Raw genomic sequence first — 20,351 nt, forward strand, 5'->3', positions numbered from 1 at the left:
CTTCATTTGGGAAATCTCAAAATACAAGAGGGGAAAACCAAATCAGGGAGTGTATAAAGCCCAAAATAAAGGTTCCTGGTCATAAGGCTAGAAGATTAGTAAGTGCAAGTGGTAGAATAAAGCATGCTCAAATGTATGCTTGGGTCTTTGTATATTTATCAAACCTTTAAATTAAACAAGACTAGCTAAAGAAGTGTCTTAAGCAGAGCAAGATAACTGGGAACTGTGTCATTTCTTTTACCATTTTTGTTACCCAACTTATACAATGCGCAAAGTGCTAAGCAACACTACAAAAACACATTTACATCAACACTGAAGACCTGGGGAAATGAAATCCAACAATTTTATTTTTATGAGCTGTATTTTCTAAATTTTTGTTTTATTTTTTCCTGTTTCCATACAGTATTGAAAACAAAACGCGGCACATTCACATTTTCCCGAGGAACTGTAAAGATGATCTCTACAGGGATAAACGCTGTAAAGCCTGAAGCTCAATCAATTGATGTTGAAAACTCTCAAAGGGAGTAAAGGCTTGATCTGAATGGTCTAGAACATGTACTGTAATTTAATAGAAGAGATGGTCGTCTTAATATTTAATGATTTAAAAGAACTTCTCAGTCCATGCGAAGAGTACAGTCCAAGGATAAATCAAATTTCTGAACGCATTTTATGCTACATATGTGTATACTTTGCGATCCTCAGGTGTTCGTGCCAAATATTCTCTTTCAATAAGTCCTTCAATACGTTTCTTAATAACAACTGGACTTGGTAAGAATCGAGCCTTCAACTGCTGAGTTACCTAAAAGAGAAAGTAAAAAAAAAAAAACTAATTCCTACCAGAAAAATTTAAAAATGTGTAACATTTCCATTTAAACACATCCAAATTCCTATCTCTGAATACAACTGACATGTCATTTTTCATTTTAAAATTCAGATCAAACTTTAGTAATTTGATTACCAAAGTAAAAAATTTAACCTAAAATTAAAAACGGTTTTATTCGAAAATGTTAACATATGGATTAGAACATTAGAAGGTGAACACAGAAATGGGTTAGTAGTGGAGTTAGTTGGAATGTATTAGCATGAAATGAATAGCACACCATGGTTTAACCATTTTGGTGCTATCATCTATAACTTCTGGGTTATTCTCCCAATTCATAGATTTGGGAAGCCGACTGGACTCCTAAATTCAAATCCTAGCTCTCCCACTTACGGGGTACTGGGATGCTGGGACCCTGCAAAAAGTAACTGAAGGTCATGAAGTCGTTGCACATGCTAAAGAGTTAACAGTGCCACCTGGTCCACTGTAATTGCTACCGTTGTCATTCTTTTCTCCAGCTGCTGTTGGGATTCCAGGTACTGTGACATTGGTAATAATAACAAAGTAGCTACAGTAGCAGCTGAAGTCTCACTGTGCTCTACCAATCAATCACTGTATATATTAACTTATTTAATGCTCTTACCCCTGGAGCAAAGTAGGCTGTGTATCCTTTTACAAATGAGGAAAATAGATAGGAAGACTGACAGACACTAGAAGAACCAATTGTTAGAGATGAGACTCTAAACCTTTCTGCCCCCAATGTTCATGCTTTCCCTAATGACCTACCCTGCCTTTCTTACAGAGCACTCATCCATCCACAAGCCAGCTTTCTTTCCTTTTATTCCAGTTGGAGAGTTCATTTCCCAAGGCCATAAGGGATGACAATTCTCTGAAGTCCGAACTTCAGTACTTCCGTCTCCAACTAAAATCTATCTCCTTTATCACTCCAGTATCAACAAACTTGTTCTCAACCCCAGTGAGATCCCTCATTCTCTGATCCTTTCTTCTAAAGCTACTAACAACTTCTTTGACCTCACCTCCTTGACAGGGTCTTGCCTGCTTGCAAGATCCCTTCAGCTATACTGTCAACAGCACACTCCAACTCTTGTATTCCTTTGGTTCTTTCCCATTAAACACCCACTCCACAGTTACTACATCATTCAGAATCTACTAGTCGGGTCGTTGCGGAGTAAGGTCATTGTTTTTACAACTGTGGGGTAGATCGGGAGCCTAAAAGATGCAGCCTACAGGCCAAACACAGCCCTGCTGCCTATTTTTGTAAATCCTTACTGGAACACAGCCACACTCATTTGTTATCAGTGGCTGCTTTCGCACAACTGGCCATTAGGAAAAAAGGCTGCCACTTCTCTGGTAGACACTGATAACACATACTTAATGTGTTCATGTTCAGCCAGTTTCTGAGCACCATCACTTCACATCCAGTTTCAGCTTGCAATTCCTCAAACTCCCACCACCTTCCACATACACATTTATTCACACTTGTATCCACCCTTGGTCAGCACATTCCCTGCACCCTGCCCTGGGTTCTCCAGAGGCATGGTCAGCAATATCTCTCTCAACACATCCACCACACACCTGTGTTCCCTACACAGTCCTCTCATCTTTCCTTCCCTAGACTTGGAATCATCAACTGTCCTGCAAGCCCATTTTCTTTCAAGTATTCCTGTTTTATTCTTAGGATATAAACATGCTAAGTATCTTTCCATCAGAACAACAAAATCCAGGACACCTCAACTGAACACTGAGTCCTCTTTTATTGCTCTCTGCCCCTTCCCACAAGCTAGCATCTCAAGGGATGAGGCCCTTACTTGGTGCTTTCAGCTCCATGTCCTTCTCGAAGCACTACCATTGATGTCACACTACCAGAAATGTCACTCTACCAGAGGAGTGAAAATTGCTGGGGAAAATGAAATGAGTTGCCTAATTACCGACATGTCATGATTTCTGAAATTACTGACCAATCACTCATGTAATCTCTTCCTCTTCCATGTGATATAAAGTTAGCTTGTACAAAAAGCAGCACAATGCCTCCCCCTCTATTTAGCGTTTAAGCCAGAAACCTACACATCCTGGACTCCCCTCATTTCTCATGGCCAGTCAAGAAGTCCTGTCAATTCTATTTCCCATTCATCTTCACTCAGCTCTCTATTCTCTACCAATACTTTCTTCTGCCCTAATTATTTCTTACCTATTTCCATGGTTTGTCAGTGGGGCTTTCCCTCCTTAGTTTTGGAATTTATAATATGTAAGCACTCAACAAATGGTAACAATTATTTTTAGCAATAAAGGTAGCTTAACACAAAAGTATTAAGTAGCAGTGAAAAATTTTTATTGTGTGATAATATTCTATGATTTTTATTACAAATATATTAGTTTTTAAAGTGTGCATTTAGTGTGTTTAATAATCAAGTAAGTGCCATACTTTTAATGATAAATGTTACCTGACTCTGGCTTCCTAATTTTAAAATTGTATTTTTAACAACTTGAATACAGTACTTTGCTAAATTTGTACTGTTTATATTATTGTTTTTCTTATATTAATCTAGTGTTGAAGCGCTCTCACCTCTGCTACTAACACGTTGTGCTGCATCTTCTTTCTGGATTTCATTATCCGCACGATAGCAGCTTCGATCTCATGTTTTCTGTCGTCATCTACTTTCTGCCTCGTTTCTTTCCTTTCTGGGTCAGATTCACCTTGTTTGGCAGCAACTGAAAGAAAAAGACACCATGTAATTACTATGTAATGAAAAATGCAGTTTTATAAACAAAGATTATAATTTGGTAGTATCTACGTAGAAAAACCAATTGCAACCTGAGTATACACACTAATTCAAGTATACATTCAAAAGATTTAATTCAAACATTTTAACAAATATTTAAATAACAATCACTGAAATAGAAATCTTGCAATTTTAACTTTTACTTTTTATTGAATATTATTAAATATTAGGAATTAATTTTATAGAGCTAATAAAAACAATTTTATTTTTATAAAATATAATGATTCCTCTCCTAGAAGAAAAGTGGTAGTTGGATATATTTAGTAGAAAAATTATCGACAATTTTCATTGAAGGCCAACTAGTATTTTACCAACATGATGAGAAGATATTGTAAGAGGAGGAAAGAGTTATGTGTTGCCAAGATGCAGTTTCCTCAAGAAATAGAAGTATCACTGGATGTCAGTTAACGGAACTCCATAACAAGTAATTTATTTGTACCTCTCACAGATTACCTAACAATTTCCTATATCATTAACTTTTATGTCACAATCTCATTATCACTAATGCATACTCTATTCCAATCTTCTGGTGAAGATAAGTCTTACTCTTTTATTCCCTACTGTCTTCAATGCAATTGCTCAGGGATTAAATATAGAAGCCCTTTTCTCTTACAACTCTGCTCTAATTGAAGTAACAGAGAAAGAAGAGTGGCAACTCATTTTTTCATTTATTTGGTCATCAAGGGGAGATAGATATGAAGTTTCTTCAGGCAGAAATCGAAAAACTACAGAGGCACATAAGACATTGCTGACCTAGGCATGGCAATGCTCTGTATAATTTACAGGATCATTCTGGTGTGTATATCCATTCAGCTGTGTCTAATTAGAGCCCCGTAGTTAAGAATTTGACATTCAGTAGTTTTCCCCAAGTTAAAAAGACAACCAACACCTTAACAAAAAGAGTAATATTAGATATTAAGATGACTAAGAAAAAATGCTTTTCTTCAAAAAAGTCAATGTTTATATATATATATATAACAGAAGTATTAGTTTATTTTTTATTTTATTTTTTATTTTTTTTTTACAGAGGTACTAGTTTAAAATAAATAGAAACTAAAAAGACATAAAAATCAATGTAACGGGGGGATGCTGGAGTGGCTCAGTGGTCGAGCATCTGCTTGCGGCTTGCAGCATGATCTTGGGGTCCTGGGATAGAGTCCCACATCAGGCTTCTTGCAGGGAGCCTGCTTTTCCCTCTGCCTAGGTCTCTGCCTCTCTCTCTGTATCTCTCATGAATAAATAAAAAAAACCTTAAAAAAGAAAAAAAGTCAATGTAACAGGGAATCCCTGATTGAATCCTGGATCTAAAAAGTAAGATATGAAAGGCATTTTTAAAAGATTTCATTTATTTATTTAAAGATTTTATTTATTTATTCATGAGAGATAGAGAGGCAGAGACATAGGCAGAGGGAGAAGTAGGATCCTCACAGGGAGCCTGATGCAGGACTCGATCCTGGAATCCCAGAATCATACCCTGAGCCAAAGATAGATGCTCAACCACTGAGCCACCTGGGCATCCCTTGATTTATTTATTTTAAAGAGAAAGTGTGAGCAAGTGGCGGGTATGGGGAAGGGGCAGAGGGAGGAGATGGGGGGGGAGGAAGGGGAGTGGAGAAAGAGGGAGGGGGAGAGAAAGAGGGAGAGATCGAGTCAGATGCTTTACCAACTGAGCTGCCCAGGCACCCCTGAAAGGCATTTCTGAAACAACTATGGACAAATAAACATGCATAGAGTTATTATTTTTCTTGAGTGTGATATGGCATTAAAATTATTTTGGAAAATAACTTAGTCTAAGGAAATAAATATATGCTGATGTATTTGAGGTGGGGAGAAATGTGATGTTTGCTAATGGAATCTGGAATTACAAAGAGATACTTATTTAGGGTAAAGCAGGGTGAGGTCTGGTAATTCAGATATATGTATATCACCACACATCTTCCACTAAATCCAGGATACAAATAATTAAAAAAAAATTTTTTTTTTAAGATTTTATTTATTCACGACAGAGAGTGAGAGAGAGAGAGGGGCAGAGTCGGAAAAAACAGGCTCCATGCAGGGAGCCCGATGTGGGACTCGATCCTGGGTCTCCAGGATCACACCCCAGGCTAAAGACGGCGCTAAACCGCTGGGCCACTGGGGCTGCCCACAAATAAGTCTTGAAATGTAAAACCTGTATCTGCCCCAAACTATAAAGTCTATGTCTTGAACTGGGGAAAACAAGGTTATTTTATTACATGACTCTCTAGTATAGTTTTACTTTATTTTCAATTTACATCTGTGTCCAAACATGGGGCCATTTTGGTGACGAAAGACTATGATAAGGTCTGCAACTATAGGGCAAACTAAGCAATGCTGCAGAAGAGAGATACCACTCTGCTCCAGAAGGCATACAAATCCAATCAGAGTCAAAAAGGTCAAAGTTTTTACAAAATGCTTCTGAATGAGTGTAATCTGGCAATCAATTACATATTTGACATAATTTTTGAAGACTTTATCTTTTTATTAATGTATAATGTACATACAATTTTTTAAAATCAAAAGAAGCCATTTTAAAAACTTATTTTGAAGTACTGTTTTACTACATAGACTACATACATAGCTGCAATGGATGAAGGCAGCCCTGGGAAGCATATCTAACACTAAATTTGAAATCAGGGAGCAAACTCTGTTAGAATTTTAAACATTAGCAAAGGTAAAGTGCCTTTTCCCCCCTTAAATACATAGAAAACACACATCTTACATGATATTAAATATATAATAAATAGGATGTTCATTATTAACTAAAAATAAAAACATACTAAAAATTGTTTATAATAGGATCATTTCTGTTTTTAAATTAGAGAGATAATACAGGTTTTAAGGTTTTGAAACTTCAACAATTATCTATCAAAACATAAATAAGCTGCTTCTAAGAATCACACTAGATAATCCCCAACTTTGAAAACTCTGTAAACAGTTTTAAAAATAGATGTTTTTTATTAGTTAACTCAGCCAGTTAAGAACAATTATTTTTTAAGTACTAATATATTAAGAAAACTATATTTCCTTGTTGAAAATCATATGGAAAGAAGTACCTTGTTCATACTACCAATTACTTTTGAAAATGCTTACTATACTTGGATTCAACTGTATTTTGACAGAAACACATATGCATAAAAACTACTTTATTTCTTAAGCCTATGTGTCATGCAGCGCCAGAAAAGCATTACTTTTCTAAAAGACAGAAATTGAACAGATGATAAGTTCTTTAAAGGAAAAAGTATCATGTTTGTAAGAGGAAAATATAATTCTAGATACCTGTTTGAATCTTGACTCTGTGTAGTTTGGATGTGAACTGATCATTAACTGTGAATATGTGGCCATTTTCTATTTCCTTGGACTTGGGTTCTTTTGTAAGAACCCGCTGTGTTGGTTTACCACAGGCGAGGGACTGCAGGGCTCTAACAAGTTCTCTTTCAGGGATATCTGTTTCTTGTTGAATTTCCTGAAATTTCATCAGATTGACATAATTAGACTTTTTGAAAGGTTATAGATTAGTTAAATTAGTAAGTAAAATTGACCAAGCAGTAGTAGTCAGAGGTAATTCCATTAAAGAGATCATTCACAATAAAGAGTTTATGACAAAGAATCAGGACACGTGGCTAAAAAAATCTCACTTATTTGAAGAATCTAGAGAAAAAGGTGATTCAAATCATAAGATACTAAAACAATACGTACTTTGTTTCAGGAAATACAAGGCCTGGTCTAAAAATGTCACATCCAGCAGAGATGATTACTGACGTGCTTTAATATTTAGGTAAAAATAAAGTGTTAACCAACTTACGACTGCTAATTTTAAAAATACTCTACACTCTTCCTTCCGAGTTGATTCTGCTCAGCAACTTCCTTCATAGAAAGCAGCAAACTGAGCCTGGGCTAAGGCCTTCTACTATAAAATCAAAATTTATAATCTAAGTTGACCATATTTACTGTCTGTATGACCACATTAAAAAAAATACCTGGTAATTAATTCTAAATATGAAAAATAGTAAGAAATCTGTTTTGAGGTGCAAGTGATAATTTTTGCAACATACTATGTATGAACAAAGTGTAATAGTGGGAAAAAACCAGCATGGGAAAGAATGAATGTGTAGTTTTTTAGTTCATTATACTCCTCTTAGATCCAGGGGACAGACAGTAAGAGAACTGTACACATATAGGACTTAGTTCCTACACTTGGTAGGTGAGGAGACCAAGTTTTCCCATTAGGATATACAGCTCTAATTTACTGTAGAGAGTTATTTCTTTCTCAAAAGCAGTTCAGGAAGAATGGACATGAAGATGGAGACACTGAGTATGTAACTCACCTGCAGTCACTCTCTCTTTTACAAGTCTGAACAACAGCTCAGGTTGCTCTAAAGGACTGTCAGGTGAGGGAGGATTGAGAGAAATGTCAATTTAGTGATGATGAGGCCTCAAATGATCTATGTCTACCTATGTTAGCCACTTCAAATGCTATAAATGTTAATTCCAGCAAATTAAATAGGTGCTGTTATCAGAATGTTGATTATAATTATTATGTACATGCTAAAAGTGACTTATTTACATATTCTATTATTTTTTATTCTATTGTTTAATCATACTCAAAGAAATAGAAATACCTTCTCAGATGATATTTTACAATTACAGAGCATTCCCAGAAGGGACTATTGCAATTCAGTGTGCATCCATCATGACATTTCCTATACATCTATATACACACACACAGGAAGACAAACACACATGTATGGACGTGAACATGCCCATTTATAATGGCATAAATGTTAAACATCAATGGGATACACGTGATTTTTTCCCATTTGGGCATTTCTACCCTTTCATATTCTTTTGCTTTTATTGCCCTTTTGGTAGAAGTCTTCTAAATTTGTTAGAATGATTCCTAGGAAGATTATGGTTCTTACTAAAATATCACTTTCCTCATGTCATTTTCTTATTAACTCTGATTTATAGAAAAGTTAATTCTTCAACTGAACTCTTTTCAGAGAAATGTTCTCAGTTGATAATCATAATTGACAATCACATTGTCTACAAATTTTGTCACCTCCGGGTATTTTATAAAACTCCTTTTTTCTTTTCTTCGTGTGTTAGGACCTGTAGAACAATGCTGAGTAACAATAATAAAAGCAGGTATCTAAAACTTATTCCTAACTTTAATGGGAAGGGGTCTAATATTTTACCACTAACTACTGCTTGCTTAGATCTCTCATTAGATATATCCTTATGATATTAAAGGCATCTCATTCTATTCTTAGGTGGCTAAGAGTCCCCCATGTCTAGAAAGTATGAAATGGAGATGGACTTCTACAAATGTTTTTTGTACATCTGTAGAAATCATTGATTTTCTCCTTGAAATGTCTGGCAATACAGCAAGTACTCAGTTAACTTAATCATTATTATAATAAAACCTTAACTATACTAACAAATCCCCCCCCCCTTTTTTACAAATTCCTTTTTTATATTCTAGGAATAAATCCTATTTGTACACAATGAATCATTCTTTCAATACACTGAATATGACTTGCTAGTATTTTATTTAAGATTTGTACATTTAAAGTTGAATAGCCTATAGCGCTGTTTGTGCATTTTCTTTGTTCACTTTTAGTAATAAGGTTATGCTAGCCTCAGATATTTCCCAAGAGCAGTATGTGTATTCTGTTTCTGAGTTTAAAGTTCTTTGTGAAGCTTTCAATTTTAATATGCTAATAATGAAATCTTCTGCATCTTCTTTTTTATTGTCTGGTCATTCAGTACATTTGAGGGACTTCTGTGATTGTGAAATATTTCACCTTGTACTTTCAACCATTTTCCTTTATATGATGTGAAATTGTATCATTAGTGATTATTACAAATTCTTAATGAAGTATCAATTGTCACTGTAGTTTGTTTTCTATTTATATTCTACTGCCTGACATTAATTTCACTATTATCCATAATTAGTTTTTACATTTCATACTCATTCTTAGAAAAATTTAAAACGTGTATTACAGAACATTCAGAAAAATATGTACTAATACTCCTATCTCTTTCAAAAACCAAATGCTAGTTACTGTAATTCAAGGTATAGACTACTGCTTTATGCATTTCCTGATTTCAGTTGTTTTAAATCATAATACAACTTCTATTCATTAAAGAAATACAGAAAAAGAGAAAAAAGTCTCAGCAGCTTGACTACTGTGGATTAAATGTGACACTATGAATAAATGCCAAGTTTTACAGGCAGCTTCCAAGAAGGCCTGTAATGATCCTGATATGTTTTAACCCTGTGCAATCTCCTCCCTGTATCAGGGCTGACTTGGGTGATCAAGAAAATCAGAAAGCGACAATATGTCACTTCAGGTTCTGCCTGGGTCTCTTGGATGGCTTAGGGAGTAGAGTTAGCCACCAGGATGCAAGGTGAGTCATGTCCTTGGTAAGACCCATGTGGAGAGAAGCTAAGTCCTCTTTATCAACAGCTGAAATGAATTTGCCAGCCTTGTGGAAGGAAGAGTATACTAATAGCTTGGAAGTGTATTTTCCAGCCCCAGACAAACATTAGATGCCTGATGCCCCACCTGACATCTTCACAACCTCACGAGAAACTCTGAGCCAAAAATACACTACCAAGCCCCTCCTAAATTTTTAACCCACAGAAACCAGGAAAGATAATGGTCAGGAGTTGTTTTAAACCACTAAGTTTTAAGATGTACTACTAAAAAAGTATTAAATACTTTTATAACTATCTTCTCTAATTTGTGGAAATTTGTCAAAGAGCCGGCTAATAATAACTTATGCAGCACACTTTAATGAAACATACAGTAAGAGTACAAACTTTAAGTGCCTTCTCACAATGCCTCCTGTTCAAGATGCAAGCACCCAGAAGGCTTTGGGAGCCACAGGAATGGCATTCTACATATGCCATTTATGCTCAGGCATCTGGGTTTGTGACGTGGCTAAACTGTGAAACATTAGAGGAATTTTCTGCTTAATTTTACCTTCTACTTAATGATGCTCATCGGCATCAGTGATCCCAAGCCAGTTTGGGAAAGGGAAGAGTAAGTCTGAACCACTAAAATTACTAGTAATTCTAATAATGCCTTTAGAAAATGAGTTTATATTCTTGTTTCTCTCATTATTTTCCCCAACTCTTTACAAACTAGGACTCTGAAAACCAATATTAGCATTACCAGTTTATTTTGCTTAAAATATATGACCCAGGGCAGCTGCAGATTAAAACATCCAAGCTGTTAGAGATAATCTAACTCCACCTCTGAAGAGGCTTATGACTTGAGTAAGGTACTCAATACTTGCGCTTAATCAATATCCTTGGTACTAAATCACATGTAACTTGTGCTTGACATTTAAGGTTACTCCCTAGGTAAGACACATCCAGAAATATGTAAGAACAAAACCTCTGGACTTTGCCACTGACCTAAAATATTTGGGTTTCAAAACACTTCCTTGAGGTCTACCACATAAAAATGATCATCTCTTATGTATATCTATTACATAAATGGAAGTATGGAGGTAGGCATTAAAATAGGCCTACAATTTAATTTTGCTCTAAATTTCAGACTCTAACATGTCTACGTTCATCCAAATTTGCAAATTGGCTTTCAATTAAGTATAAATAGGGCAGTAATTTTACAGCTTTTCCAAATATTTATTCTTCATTTTAAATTTAAACTTAAGGTTCACATGATCTTTATTTCAACATACTCATTAAAGGTATGGGAAAAGACCAACTGAATTTAATGTAATCAAGTTACTTAATGGAGGAAAAAACAAAAAAAAGATGGGTATAAAAAAGAAATTTACATTATCAAGGTAATGTAAAAATAGCCTAGGGATAGACACAGAAATCAATGAAACAGATCAGAGTGCAGAAACAGACCCACACATATATAGTCAACTAATTTTTTCATAGAGATGCCAAGGTAATTCAAAGGAAAAACAACGCTTTCGGCAAATAACTGAATATCTGTGTGTGAACAACTGAATATCTGTGTGTAAAGAGAAACAATTCTTTATTTTTATATGTATTTTCAAGGTATCTCTACTCTCAACATGGGGCTCGAACTCTCAATTCTGAGATCCAGCTGTATGTTCTGACTGAGCCAGCCGGCCACACCAAGGGGGGGAAGAATTCTTAATCCTTAATCTTAACTATATAAAAAAAAATTAACTTGAAACTGATCATAGACCTAAATGACAAAGTTAAAACTAAAGTCACTCAGAAAAAAATACAGAAGAAAATCTTTGCAACCTCAGGATAGTCAATATTTCTTAGCTAGGATATCAAAAGTGTGAACTACAAAAGGAAAGAAGTGGCAACTGGACTTTTTCATATTAAAAACTCTGCTCTTCAAAAAGTATCATTTAAAGAAAATGAAAATGCGACAGACTGAAAATATTCTCAGTACGTAGATTTGACAAAGGATTTGTATCCAAATTTATAAACACCTTTTGTAACAACCCAATAAAAACAGGAACAGACACTTCATCAAACAAGACATGGAAGTAGCACAGGAATACACAAAGGATGCTCAACTTCTTTATAATCATCAATGAAAGGCAAATTAAGTCCACGAGATACAATTACAAACCAAGTTAAACAGTTAAAATTGAAAGACTATTAAATTTTGTAGAGGATGTAGGGCAACTGGAACCCTCCTATACTGCTAGCAGGAATGTAAAATAGCACCACAACATTTTGGGACACAGTTTGGGTCTCCTAAAAAGTTCAACATCTCTCTCTATTCCTAACAGTCTAAATCTGGGAAAAACCCAAAAGTCTATCAACAGGTAAAGAAAAGTAAAGAAAATGTAGTAAATTCGTATATTAGAATATCACTCAACAATAAAAAAAGGAATGAACACGCTAACATAGGTGAATCTCAAAAATATGTGATGTGAGAGAAACTGGACAACAGTAACACACATTCTATTATTCCATTTATATGAAATTCTAGGAAGGCAAAAGTAATCTACAAGATAAAGCAGACCGCCAGCAGTCTGAGGACAGGGGGAGGGAACTGATTTGATTGCAAAGAAATATAAAAATGTAAGGGGTATATATTCTGTATCTTGATTGTGATGGCACGTACACAGGTAAGACATCTGTTAAAACTCATCAAATTACACACTTAGATGGGATATGTTTTGTCATCTGAAACTTACACTTCAATAAAGTTGATTTTTAGCAAACTAAATGAAATGGGACCCAGTAAGTGTATGATGTTCATAAAATTCCATAGCCCAGTTTTATGCTGTTTTCTTTAATGGTACTCAAACGTTACTTAATAGTAACAATAATACTCAATTACTTTAAAGGTTACTCAAATAAGAAAGATTCCAGTAACAGAAACAATACAGATGCTTAAAATGTACATAACCAACCCATACCTCAAACGTGTATTTTTCTCTATTATTAAAGAGCATTAATATGGTCATCTGGAAAGTGGAGACCTGCAATATGTGCTTCCGTGTATTAGAGCCAGTCACTTGTGCCCCTCCAACACCAACTTCGGATCCATCTTCCTGTTTTGTTTTTTTAAAAAATATAAACAAGATATAATTATCTCCTGATAACTCTAACCGTACATTTCAAACACAAACACTGTAATATCCAACTCTCCCCTTAGCAAAACTACATAACTTATTCCTACATAAAAAGGAAATGTTACTTCAAAAAATGGGTAAATGTGGGTAAATGCATAGGTATGTGCTGACACATACTAAGTCTTCAAGTACTGTCCTTTTTTTCCCCATCATGAACATTTTAATGTATCTGAGCAAGTAATGAGTTAACAAATCCTTAAAATTATAGCTAAAATCATTTTAATACGACACAATGGGATCATAATGGACTTAAAAGACAACACTGCCATTATACTGCTATCAAAAGTAGTGGGGGTTTTCTTCAGTGTGGTCTGATCACAGTAAGAGAGCATGCAACAGCACAGGATTGGGGAATGGGGGGTGTCTCTGCCGTCCTTAAGCCTTTTCCTGCTCTATGATTTAAGTACAAAAATAGAAACTTTAAGTCTTCAGTAATTAACATATGAACTGTTTTAAAAAACCCCTTATCTGTTTAACAAAACTTCAAAAGAAAACATGATTATTTAGGGGAAAAACCCTTTCCTTTAAAACAAAAGCAAGCAATAATTGTAAAAGTTGAGTTCTTTTAGTATCCTTAACTTTCCAATTTACACTCAAATATATAATAGTGTCAAATATTATTCAAGTAAATGAATTGTAAAGAATACTTCCCATTTCAATTAAATACAAAAATTATAATGTGTAGACACTGACAACATTAAAAAAAGAGTGTTACTGTGACATATGAAACCAGTAGCACTACTATGAGAATTTAGAATAAAACTGTTATTTGCTGCCTAAATGGCAACTTGGATATTTTTTCTTAATATTTTTCTAAAAACATTTTTTATTATTTTTCTATTTGAAGGCAACTGATTCTGATTTGATGTACACCCAAAGCAATGAAATTACTCATCTAAACCTCATAATTTTTTATATAAAAAAGCAATTACATTTTTTACATGAAGGCAATTCACTAGTGTCTTGCTAATTTTTATAATAATCACTTTAGTAGTATTTTGTACATCTCACAAATCTCGTGTTAATTTTCCTCATTTTGATCTATTGGAAATAAGGATTTTAGGAGACAGAATTTTGAAAAGGGACTCAAAGCTTTGTACACTCTCAAATCAATTTACATCTTATTATCTTATGCAATATTGTCTCAAATTTAATCTTATTTTTAAATTACTTAATGTAAGTATGTTCAAACATACAATATTTACCTTTTTAACTGGTCCATAAAATGTGGCATTGAGATCTGCAGAACCCATGTGATGCTGGAGTGTGAGCTGTCGACCACTGTGTTTGGCTAAGTAAAACCTTTAGCAAATCAAATCAAGTTTTAGAGAATCATATGATTTACATATTTGGAATTATAAACTACAGGATAACGACACTTAATAAGCATCTATGTAATAAGGACAATGTTAATTTCTATTAGTATACCATGTCGCTTTGCCCACTGCTCACCTGCTACTACTATTCCAAACATCACTTTTCTCCAAAGTAACAGTCGTCAATTTGCTCCAAGCCAGGGGCAGACATCAACAACACAAACTACACTTCTAACCACACACTCATGCTGAAGAAAGGACACTAGTAAAACAGTCCTCTCCAAAGAGTTTGCGCAACTCATTTTTACATATTAAAAAGCATAAAGGACAAATTCTCCTTTTGACCATGAGGTAAAAAATGAAGTAAATTCATCCTCAATCAGTGACAGCACTAACGCTCAAGTTTATTTCAACTGTGGACAGTTATCTGTACTTGCAAAGTCTCATCTAGGTTTACCTTCTGAATATCTCAAAAGCATGTCTTGGTGCTGGTGGGATGTTGCACTTTGGTGTGGCTGACTGCGTGGGCCAATATCCTGTTGTGAGCACCCGGACCGTGAGATCAACACCACCTAGAGACACCTGTGTAAAGACAAAAAGATGCCCCCCTCAAATGAACCAGGAATTGTTTTCCATTCCATATAGACACTGCATTAGAATTATCCAAGTAGTTAACTGTGTCCAACATCAAGCAAATGAAATGTATCTTCTTAAAGATTAGATCAGTGTTTTCTAAATTTTAACTAACCTGGCAAATATTTTTAATTATTGCTTAAGATATCTACTTTAAAATAATGACCATGGGACAGTTCTTAGTATATGAACGAAGTCTTACTGGTGTCACTGAGAAGAGTGAAGTTTTGGCCCTTATGCTTTTTTATTTTTAATTTTTATTTTTTTTCCCTTATGCTTTTTTAGATAAAATGTCAAGGGGCCATATCAGTATCATTTTAGAAAGCATTCTAATCTTTCATCTTAAGGATATTAATCTTTCATCTCAGTTTTTAAGTATTTTTACCATCTTAACAAAAAACCTATTTCTAGTATCCCATTCACATTTCAACTACATTTATCAGAACCTTGTTTTCACATTAAGTTCTTATTTTAACAACCTTTGCACAGGTTACTGTAGATCCAATTCTACACAGTGTGCTTTACAAATACTATTTAATAGGTAACTACCTCTACAAAATATATGCTAGCATTATGGTCATAGTCAGATATTTTCTTCCTTGTAAGTATATTTTTAAAGAAAACAAGAAAGTATATTAATAAGAATTCTTAAGAGTGAAATATTATCTATATTGTTATTGATATTCACAGCTTGTTGTAAAGCATTATTCTGTATCTATCTAACCTGATTAGTGATATGGATATTTTTTAAAGGAAGAAACTTCATAAATATCAAGTAGTATACCACGCTCAGATTTCCTCACAAGTATCTACTAAATGACTACTCAATTCTAAAGAAGTTGAACTAGTAATCCTAGATGACACAGAGGAGAGATGGCCACAGAAAGACTCCTAGATGATGAACAGAGGTTGGCAGTGCTACAGAATGGTGCATTTGCAAGTGGTAGTTAATGGCTTCAGGACTTTGTTTAATCCACCCAAGACAATGAAGTCCTTTCTTCTTTCTCCCATGTACCCACATATCTTGCGCCCTAATCTTTAAATCTTTACTCAAAATGTCATTTCTTAAAGGAAGCCTTCCCTGTTCACTCTGCTGATACAAATTTCCTATCATCTATCACCAGCTATGATGCTATGGGCTTGCTTATCTTACTTCTCATCTGTTGCCCTTCCATCATGGAAGGGAATTTTATTTGTTCCATTCTCTCTTGTATATCCAGTGCCCAAACAATGGTTGGCACAGAAGGCACTTAATGAATTATTTGTTAAATGGAGGGGAAAAAAAAGAAGAATCTCAGACAACTATTGCTTTAGTGGTTTCTATCTCTTCTTTCTAGCTTTCTTAGTAACATTTTGAAGACATTCAGCTTATATTCAAAGATAGCACATGACAGGGTGAAGTATAGAGTCTGGGGTACCAGAAAATTCAGTCGGGATATGATATGACTTGCTGATATAAATAAAGAGAACTATAATAGCAAGCTTAGTTTTCCTGCCCGTCACAGTTCTTAAAATAAAAACACAGGAAAAAATGGACAAATACCTAAAATTTCCTTCAGCATAATAATTAAAATTTATCTAAATAAAATATACCACAAGTATTATTTGAATTTTAAGAATGCACCTGTTATATATAACTTCTGAAAGCAAATGCAAGAGCCACTCTGCATTTCAACAGGCCAAGAGAACTTAATAAAGTTACAGAGAAAGGTCTGTTGACAATTGGGAGATACTTTAAAAGGGCTCAAAGATTTCAGAAAGCTCAGTATTTCTTCTGATTTTGCCACTTTTCATCAATTCTTTCTAATGTATATTAAGACTTCAAATTAGAAGACTTAAAGCTTAAGATCCTTAGCATAAACAATTATAAAAAAAACCAGTAACTGTAGGCAAATAATGGCCTTAGAATAAGTGGAAACCACAACAGATTAGCAGATATGTAACTCTGAGCATCGTGATTTTAAGTACTCTACTTACTGTAATTAATTATTAAACAAATATTCTACCAGAGTGCAAGATATACTTGATATATTAAGATAAATGAAAGACTCACAAACTTTGTAACAGAAAATAATAAAGGCAAACAGGATTTGATAAAATTCTGTTGAACTAGCCCTAGCCCCTTTTTAAAAATGAAACAATGGCAACAAAGTGGTCAAGAATAAAGATCATAATTTTCTTATCACAAGACCTTCACCGATCATAGGCAAGGTAATTAGACACAGTGTTGAACCCATCCAGGAACATTTCTCTTACAGATGGTTTCTTTCAACAGAATATTTATCCACACCAGGTTATATACCTATTGCATTCAATATGTGTAAGATTAGTGGAAGAAAAAAAATAAACAGGAAAAATAATTGTATCACATTAATATATATTAATGTATTAAATAGAATCAAGTATAAATTTCTAAACAATCTAAAAAAAAAAAAAGTATCCTGGATATTCACATTATTCAATTCTTGCCCAACCAGATTTCTATTTGTCACAGACTTGTTGCTGTATCTTTCCTGCTCTCAGGCCTTCTCCACAATAAGCTTTAGGAGATGGGGAGAGACTTGGAAGTCCTTCTGAGTCAGAATGCCTTAATATAGATAAATGTCCATTTCTATAGAATTAGGTGTTTTCATATAATTTGTTTGTGAAATGAGACTGGGAACAGTTTAAGTGATAGTCTTATATCTAAATATCAGAGGAATGATGGCTCAGTTGGTTAAAGTGTCTGACTCTTGGTTTAGGCTCAGGTCATGATGATCTCATGGTTGCTGAGATCCAGCCCAACTCCATGCTGGATCCAACTCCATGCTGGGCACAGAGCCTGCTTAAGATTCTTTCTGTCCCTCAGCCATTCCCACCCCTATGCTTTCTCTCTCAAAAAAAAATAAAAAATAAAAAATAAAAAATAAAAAAATAAAAAAAAATTAAAAAAAAAAAGGGAGGAGGAGGAAAAAAAATCAGAGGACAGAGGATTTAACTTCCAATTTTTTTAAGTGGCTGTTACATGTCTTAATTATGAAGTTGTATACGGTCACTTGAGAAGCAAAACTTTCTAAACTTCATTAAACCCTCCCAAAAACCTCATCGAACTCCAAAGCTGTGCAAGCTATAGCTTTACTGTCTTCTGGGAATCACAATACAAAATCCTATTTATAACACACTAATGTCAGCTCCCACAGGCTCTGAAAATGTCAGATCCCTTTATGCTCCTCTGCTTACTGATGAGAATACTGAGGTTATACAGAGGAAGGTCAGGAAATGATTCTAAGATAGCACAATCCTGGGGTGTAAAGTGAGAGCAAGAGTACTAAGACTCAGCAAGCTTGCCTAAGCCCTGTCTTCCTTCCACAATCTATAATGATTTTAACAGTGGAATCATTCTATTAAATTTTCAGCATATTCCCTCAAGTGGAGAGGATAAACTAAGTTTTAGGAGAATAAGAAAAAAATATTTTAACATTAATAGTTTAAAAAAAGGGCTTACATGAGGGAGAATAATTTTTCAAGTACATACAGATAATAAAAATGTTGCCCCTAATAACATTTAAAGGAATGACACCAGCAGTTTAGTTTAACATGGATAAAAATGCCCATTACAAAAGACTTCACATAGATACATACATATTAAGTACAAATTAATGGGAGAATCTTACCCCAGTTGCCTGTAGATGCTGCCTGAATTCATCCATAGTTGTGTTTGAGATGCTCATATCCCTAAACATTCCTTCCAGTTTTGATGTAAACTGACAGCCACATTCAGTCTGTGGAAGAAAAATGCATACATACACAACCAATTGTGTATGTATTTTTCTATGAGCAAATGTACAAAGAAATACGCTTCCATGTAACTGACATCCTAAATCTTTCCAATAGTTAGTTGTCCTATGCCTGTGGCTACCAAACTTCAGTGTGTTTAAGAATACTCCAAGGATTTTATTTTAAAATGCAGGTTCTCAGACTCTTTTGGAAATTCTAATACACCTCACTAAAGGTATAGACCAATGCTCTAGGTTTTTAATAGGCAACTCAGGTGATAGGAGTATAGTAGTCTATAGACCACATTTTGTGAAATAAAACTAAATGGTGATACTCCCTTCACCATTTCTCTTGCACTAATCCTCCCCCAGATCTCCATGAATGTATCCTGCCACACCATGAGAAATTCCAGCAAACTCTGAATGTTCCAGGACCTAAACAAATCTAAGTGCAACCTGCTCAAAAAATCTAGCTTTATTAACTTATAAAAATATGTATTTAAAATCAACTACATATTTCCTAATCACATTTTGGTGTTCAATCATTTGATAAACACTGGTTAGGTACGTCACTCCAGCTCATATACATCTTACCTTTAACTTAGATATCATATTTTTTTCAGAGTCATCAGAAACACTTTTATTTGTGAGAAGTCTCCTTGCCAAGTGTTGTTTATAATAACGTTCAAATACATCTTTTTCTTGCATAAACCTAAAAAGGACCATTGCCTTATCCAATATTGTTTCTACTTCTTGTTCTGTTAGCTGCAAAATGAAGTAGAAGACAATTTAAGAATTATAAAACTTTAGTTCTACAAAGAAATAACACCACAGTTCATCTACTATTTAAGAATAAGACTGGGGCTCCTGGGTGGCTCAGTGAATGGAGCATCTGACTCTTTGATTTCTCAGGTCATGGTCTCATGGTTGTGAGATCAAGCTCTGTGTGGGGCTCCATGCTGGTCTCGGAGCCTGCTTGGGATTCTCCTCCTCCCTCTTCCTCTGCCCCCTACCCCCTCAAAAAAATAGAAAATAAGACTTGGACAATAAACATAAAAAGTTTGGTTGAGAGGTATCAGCAGGCGGGATCTAGTCTGAGAACATGTCTTCTACTTCACAGAGTAGCACACTCTCATTCTTATATTCTCATCTAGCACAGCAGGGATCAGGGGCTGTAGTGGAGTTCCTCCCTTCCCTAGAGGGCTACCAAGTGAATGGAGCAAATGAGGGGATAATGGCTAGATTAAAGGATGACTGAGAACAAATGAAATGAAATTTTAATCACAAAAAAGAATCTTCCAATGCTATTCCATAGTATTTAGGCAGACACTTATATAAGCAAAAGATAGGTATTTTCACGCAAGCTCATTCAAAATCTATGTTATGCAAA

The 20,351-nt window shown here is 34.7% G+C and overlaps 1 protein-coding gene across 5 annotated transcripts in view; it reads right to left on the reverse strand.

Annotated features, from left to right (window-relative positions):
• Positions 1–325: 325 nt before the first annotated feature.
• Positions 326–20,351, reverse strand: part of CUL3 (cullin 3) — an 87,543-nt gene continuing 67,517 nt past the window's right edge. For all 5 annotated transcript variants that reach the window (XM_025463231.3, XM_025463230.3, XM_025463229.3 and 2 more), the window contains 8 exons: positions 19,556–19,726; positions 18,860–18,967; positions 15,031–15,155; positions 14,463–14,559; positions 13,042–13,176; positions 6,919–7,105; positions 3,405–3,550; positions 326–799 (listed from right to left, as the gene is read on the reverse strand). In XM_025463231.3, the coding sequence (XP_025319016.1) occupies positions 668–799; positions 3,405–3,550; positions 6,919–7,105; positions 13,042–13,176; positions 14,463–14,559; positions 15,031–15,155; positions 18,860–18,967; positions 19,556–19,726 (1,101 nt within the window). In that variant the 3' untranslated portion in view covers positions 326–667. The remainder of the gene's footprint in view (positions 800–3,404; positions 3,551–6,918; positions 7,106–13,041; positions 13,177–14,462; positions 14,560–15,030; positions 15,156–18,859; positions 18,968–19,555; positions 19,727–20,351) is intronic.

Source organism: Canis lupus, chromosome 25, assembly GCF_003254725.2.
Source record: "Canis lupus dingo isolate Sandy chromosome 25, ASM325472v2, whole genome shotgun sequence".
Taxonomy (NCBI): domain Eukaryota; kingdom Metazoa; phylum Chordata; class Mammalia; order Carnivora; family Canidae; genus Canis; species Canis lupus.